Here is a 5652-nt window from a genome sequence, read left to right as displayed (position 1 = left end):
GATCTGCACTCAAAAATGCAGCCTATGTGGAGTAGTCGAACACAGATCCACTGATCCTTCAACACAGAGCATCTTCAGAAGACAAGTTGATAAAGCAAATTTTTTAAATCTGAATTTTGACCAGCTGGATATTCATACATATATTTATTAATCAGAACTGTAAACTACAATAATTTTAACATTCGTAAAATCAAATTAAAAAATACAAATTATGTCATGTCACAAAGAATTGTTTAATGAGTTTATTTTTATCACAAAGTTAAATTCTTCAGTTTCACAATGATGCAGGCTGTATCTGAAGCTGACCCACAGCTGGCACATGTTTTTTTTTCTCCTTTTTCTCTGGAAATGTTGAAAAACAAATACTGGATGTAGAAAATATCTGAATAAACTGGCCTGTCTGACAATGTGACTATTTAGTTTATGATGCTCAATCATTACATTAGTGTCTGTCATTAGCGAGTCTACATCATAATTTCTGAATTTATATGTAGTCTAACTAGTCAACAATTCAATGAAGTCCATATTTACATGTTTAATATCAGTAAATAATATATTTGACAACAGATAAAATCAATTTTAGATATGGTTAAACATGAAGATTGAAGCTGTTTAATGTTAGCATACAGGTTTTAAAATTAAAATAATTAATTTTGGTTAAATATGTGTAATATTTACCTGTGAAACATAACCCTTTTATCTCTTGTAAACATGTTGTAACAATTTCTGCAGTTTATAGCAAACTATTTGTACCATTTGTACATTTATAAAGCATTTGTTTGCACCGCGCTACGTTCTGCTCATTGATTTAAATGGRTAGCGTTAGCATTAGCTCAATGCATAAAAATCCCCCTTGTGAAGCACGCCCAGGTCACGTGACGCCCAATCCAGTAATATATATTGATGGGGGCAAGTGAGTGAAAATGGTTRTGAATGAACCGAGTCAATGATGTCTGAGTGGATCCAGGTCCAGAGTCAGGTAATGGTGGCAAGAAGTTCGTTAAATCAAATTTAGCTTCATTAGCTGGTAACAAATTAACAGACATCAAAAAGGAACCTAGAAGTTGAAGCTATAACGGCACCAAGAGGCTGGTCTCAATACAAGTTTTAAGWCCCTGCTCCAATAAACTGGCCCATGTTGTGTCCATTCGGTCCAGAACTCTTCTGAGGGTCAGGCTGTAAACTCATGTGAAGCACTTTGAATTTAACTTTTTCATACAAGTTTTCAATTAAAATAAGGTTGATTTGATTTTCAGGGAAACCCCGGAAGACCAGGCCCACCGGGACCAACAGGGCCACAGGGACAAGGAGTTCAAGGACCAAAGGTGAACCATCATTTATTCCCCTTTTTAAYTTTGAAATAAATCATTTCAGTCTATTCTGAGAGGTTCTTTTAAATAAACTGTTTTCTGTGTTTCAGGGTGAACAGGGGTCCCAGGGTGTGTTAGGACCCAGGGGGTTACCTGGAGAGGGCTTCCCTGGACCTAAAGTCAGTCCACATACTGGATTTAACTTTTAAATGTGGATTTTGGGGAGTTTTTAACGACCCGCTCGTGGCTGTTTTGCTTCGTGTTGTGTGACAGGGTGATCGAGGCTCATCGGGGGAGAGGGGGCTCAAAGGGATCAAAGGAGACATGGGGGACCCTGGAACTCCAGGACAACAAGTGAGCGACACTAATGAGGCGTTTCTTAATGTCTGCTTGTTGTGCTTTGCTTTATAAGGACCAGACCTGAGTTTTTTCAGCCACTGTTGGTCGAGTTGATTAAATGAAAATATTGTTTTTGATCTCAGGGCCGAGCAGGCGTGAAGGGGGAAGCAGGCCTCACCGTGAGTCTGGWTTTTTTTTTTTTTTTGTCATTGAGGTTTTTCTTGTGTTTATTGATGTTCTCATTTTCTCCTACATGTATTTATTTCAGAGAGAGGACATCATCCGAATGATCAAAGAAATCTGCGGTAAAGTATCGTCTGGTCTTTGTCGTATTTATTTCACTTGTCTGTATCGACTAGACGGCACTAATGTTCCAGGAGGCGGTTCAGTTCCTGTCCTGTCTTATCTGCAGATCCTTAGATCTGATTTCACTGCTGAGCCTCGTCAAAGTGACAATTCAGCTATGAGCTCACGCACAGCTGTGATGTGATTCCAGGATGTGGGGTCAAGTGCAAGGAGAGGCCCATGGAGCTGGTGTTTGTCATCGACAGCTCAGAGAGCGTCGGCCCAGAGAACTTCGAAATCATCAAGGACTTTGTGACCGCGCTGGTGGACCGGGTCACGGTGGGCCGCAACGCCACCAGGATCGGTTTGATTCTGTACAGCCTGGAGGTGAAGCTGGTGTTCAACCTGGCCCGCTATGTCTCCAAAGAGGACATCAAGCTGGCCGTCAGGAACATCCCGTACATTGGCGAGGGGACGTACACCGGTACTGCCATTCGCAAAGCCACACAGGAGGCCTTCTACAGCTCGCGSCTGGGGGTCAGCAAGGTGGCCATCGTCATCACCGACGGGCAGACAGACAAACGGGAGCCTGTCAAGCTGGATCTGGCGGTGCGAGAAGCACACGCCGCCAACATTGAGATGTTCGCCCTGGGGATCGTGAACACCTCGGACCCGACGCAGGCAGACTTCCTGAGGGAGCTGAATCTGATCGCCTCCGACCCAGACAGCGAGCACATGTTCCTCATTGACGACTTCAACACTCTCCCAGGTATGGTACACTTTCAGCTTCGCTGATATTTCAAACATCAGAGGGAAAGAAAACAGAGTAAAAACCATCTGCTGAAACGTGTGACTAAATGTGAATGAATAGAATAACGAGCCAAACCAAAGTGGGAAAAAACTCTTTGTGGTTATTTTTACACCAATTAATGGTACCTTCTAGTTATTGATAATACAATTTGATATTTGTATGGAAAAGCTTTCCTCCAAACTTTAAATAATAACTGATTTATAAAGTGAGATTTAAGTCTTGGCTAATCTTTAAGAAGATGTTGGCATAAATGTACTGTAGGTTTTACAGGAAATCRAACAAAAAGGTTGTGGTAAACTATAAAGTATAAGTTAGATAAGAATCTTTTTACTACTCTATGATACTTTAGTACACCTTTATACCACTCTGTGATAAATTAGTACACTAAAACACTACAGTATGATAATACACTATAATACTACTTTTTAGTTCTGTAATACATAATAATACACTGATGCTGTAGTACAATATAATACTACTCCATGGTAAAACAACTTTATAACTCTGTCATTTCTTTTTGGAACTGAAATTTTCTATTACATTTTTTATCAGCAGGGTAATGCACCATCCATACATCAAATTCAATCAATACAAAAAATAACTGAGCACACTGGAAGCACCTTCGACAGAGTATACATTTCAGCACATCATTTTACAGTTTTTTGTGGTTTCAGCATTACCATACAACCAAAAAGACACTTCACTTTGAGTGACAGAGCAAGGGGACCCCAAACCATGATCAGATTTACCCATTGGACCTTTACGCAGATAAAACTCTACTGGACCCCAGTGTAAACTATAAGTAGGCTTTTGACGTTTCAACAGCTATGTTATATTTTCCATTTGGTAAAGTTCCCTTACTTTTTGACCCAAATGTTATAGGAGGGTGGCTCTAATTGCATCTACTTAATTGTAATGCATTTTAAGGCAGTAAAATGCATATTTAATAAAAACATATGTTTTGGCATACCTGCTGTTATAATACCGAGCAATGTGACTGTTGCATCCTTTGGGATAGCCCCTCCAAAAAATCTGTTTTATGGTCTTGTTCAGCTTATCTCAAATTTTTTGTACTTTAGGGCATGACTCATCTGCCAGTTTGTTTTTTTTCGTGTCGCCCTCTTTTCTACTCATTAGTCTATGGAGGAGTGAACTCTTGCTTCAGGTATTTTTCAGGCGCATGGTCTCGTAACCTCTGCAGAATGAGAGCACTGTAAACAGGCATTTAGCTAGAGGAGATTCTTCAGTTTTCCAACACTTTCATTCAGCTAGCGACTCCTCAGGACACTGTGCTGAACCTTGTGTTCGACGCAAGTTTATTATTTTTTTAACACTACATAAATTTAGTGGGATAGAGTGGGAGATGGATCAATGGATTGGGGCCTCGTCCTCAGTAATGAGGGCGTTGCTTCGGTCAGTTGTGAAGAAAGAGCTGAGTCGAAAGGCAAAGTTCTTGATTTATTGTCTACATTCTACCCCATACTTATGGTCATGAGGCATGGATCATGACAGATCATGTGATCATGGATGGACACATGGATCATGTTTGTGGTATCAGTATATTAGTTTAAAATGCTCTCCAAACAATAATACCATTTATCTCAATCCTTTCTGAGACAATTTATCATCCAGTAAAATTTGTTATCATGACTGGCCTAATAGTGGTTTGATTTCCTTTTTTTCAGTAGGAATATAATACAGTGTTTAAAACATGTTAGTCAATATTGTTTTTGCTAAACAAATGTAATAATTATTGAATAGTGGATAAAAGTGAGAAAAAAAACATTCTAAAGTTGATGTTTCTTTACATATTTTGTAGAATTGTTTGTGGGTTATCAAGGGTGTCTCCATCCAGAAGCTATACTGTTTGGGGGACCATGACATTGAAAAGTTTGAGAAGCCCTGACCTGAAACATGTAAAATTCATCCAATAGTGTTTGGGGCTTTCCCCAAACACCATATATTTTCACAGACCAGAGAACTTTAATCACGTTTTGTCTGTCGTGTCTCAGCTCTTGAATCGAAGCTGGTCAGTCAGTTCTGTGAGGATGAGAACGGAGCCTTGATCTACAACAGAATCACTAACGGCTACAACGGAAACAACGGCTACGGAGGCAATAGGATCAGCAGCGGGAACTACGCCACAGGTGGTTACGGGTACAGGCCTGTGACTCAGCAGGAAATACTGGACGGCCAACAGACTGGCTCCACAGTTGGTACCAGCACTCAGAACCAATGGGGCCAAGCAGAGACCACATTGGACCACAGTAAAGGATCCAGCACTGGACATGTATGTGTCAGCAGATTACAACTATACACAAACACCACACCAAAKTCCACCTAATCTCTGTGTACCCCTCAGCAGGGAGGAGAAGGACAACAAGCAAACACAGGGACTACCAGCTCAGGAACTGAGCGTGGGGACACATTTAACCGCGACACCTCTCCCACCAAAAAGGACTCCTCCAGCAGCAAAAGCTCCTCTTCATCATCCTCATCATCCACATCGTCCTCTACAACATCAACCTCAGGTGGATCCATTCACAACATACCTGGACCAAGACCCCCTCTTCCTAAAGGTACCTAAACAGCTGTCCTACTCTTTTTCTTTTTACTTAAAGGGATCCATAATTAGTTGTAACATTAGACTTTATTTGATAAACATGTATTTTAACTGTAAAATAAAGATTGTAAAAATAATGTAGGCTGTTTAGTTTTGTAAATTTTTAAAAATATATTTTAACACGGACGGAGCCATTTTATTTACACGCAAAGCATTCTGGGTAAATGATGATGTGGATAGGTCATCGTTGCGAGGCTGCTAGCGAGCTATATCCACCCTGAAGGTTAATCTTGGACAATATCTGATGATCGACTCTTTTAAATGAAACCAGAGAGCGTTGACAG

The 5652-nt window shown here is 40.4% G+C and overlaps 1 protein-coding gene across 1 annotated transcript in view; it reads left to right on the top strand.

Annotated features, from left to right (window-relative positions):
* Positions 1–5652, top strand: part of LOC106519186 (collagen alpha-1(XXVIII) chain) — a 60042-nt gene that overhangs the window by 47063 nt on the left and 7327 nt on the right. The window contains exons 27-34 of the mRNA XM_014010747.1: positions 1257–1325; positions 1421–1489; positions 1584–1664; positions 1793–1828; positions 1918–1954; positions 2146–2703; positions 4758–5035; positions 5108–5324. Coding sequence (XP_013866201.1) covers positions 1257–1325; positions 1421–1489; positions 1584–1664; positions 1793–1828; positions 1918–1954; positions 2146–2703; positions 4758–5035; positions 5108–5324 — 1345 coding nt within the window. The remainder of the gene's footprint in view (positions 1–1256; positions 1326–1420; positions 1490–1583; positions 1665–1792; positions 1829–1917; positions 1955–2145; positions 2704–4757; positions 5036–5107; positions 5325–5652) is intronic.

The sequence above is a fragment of the Austrofundulus limnaeus genome, unplaced genomic scaffold, assembly GCF_001266775.1.
Source record: "Austrofundulus limnaeus strain Quisiro unplaced genomic scaffold, Austrofundulus_limnaeus-1.0 Scaffold72, whole genome shotgun sequence".
NCBI lineage: Eukaryota > Metazoa > Chordata > Actinopteri > Cyprinodontiformes > Rivulidae > Austrofundulus > Austrofundulus limnaeus.
Note: the sequence above shows the minus strand (reverse complement) of the source record. Positions and strands in the feature narration are given on the sequence as shown.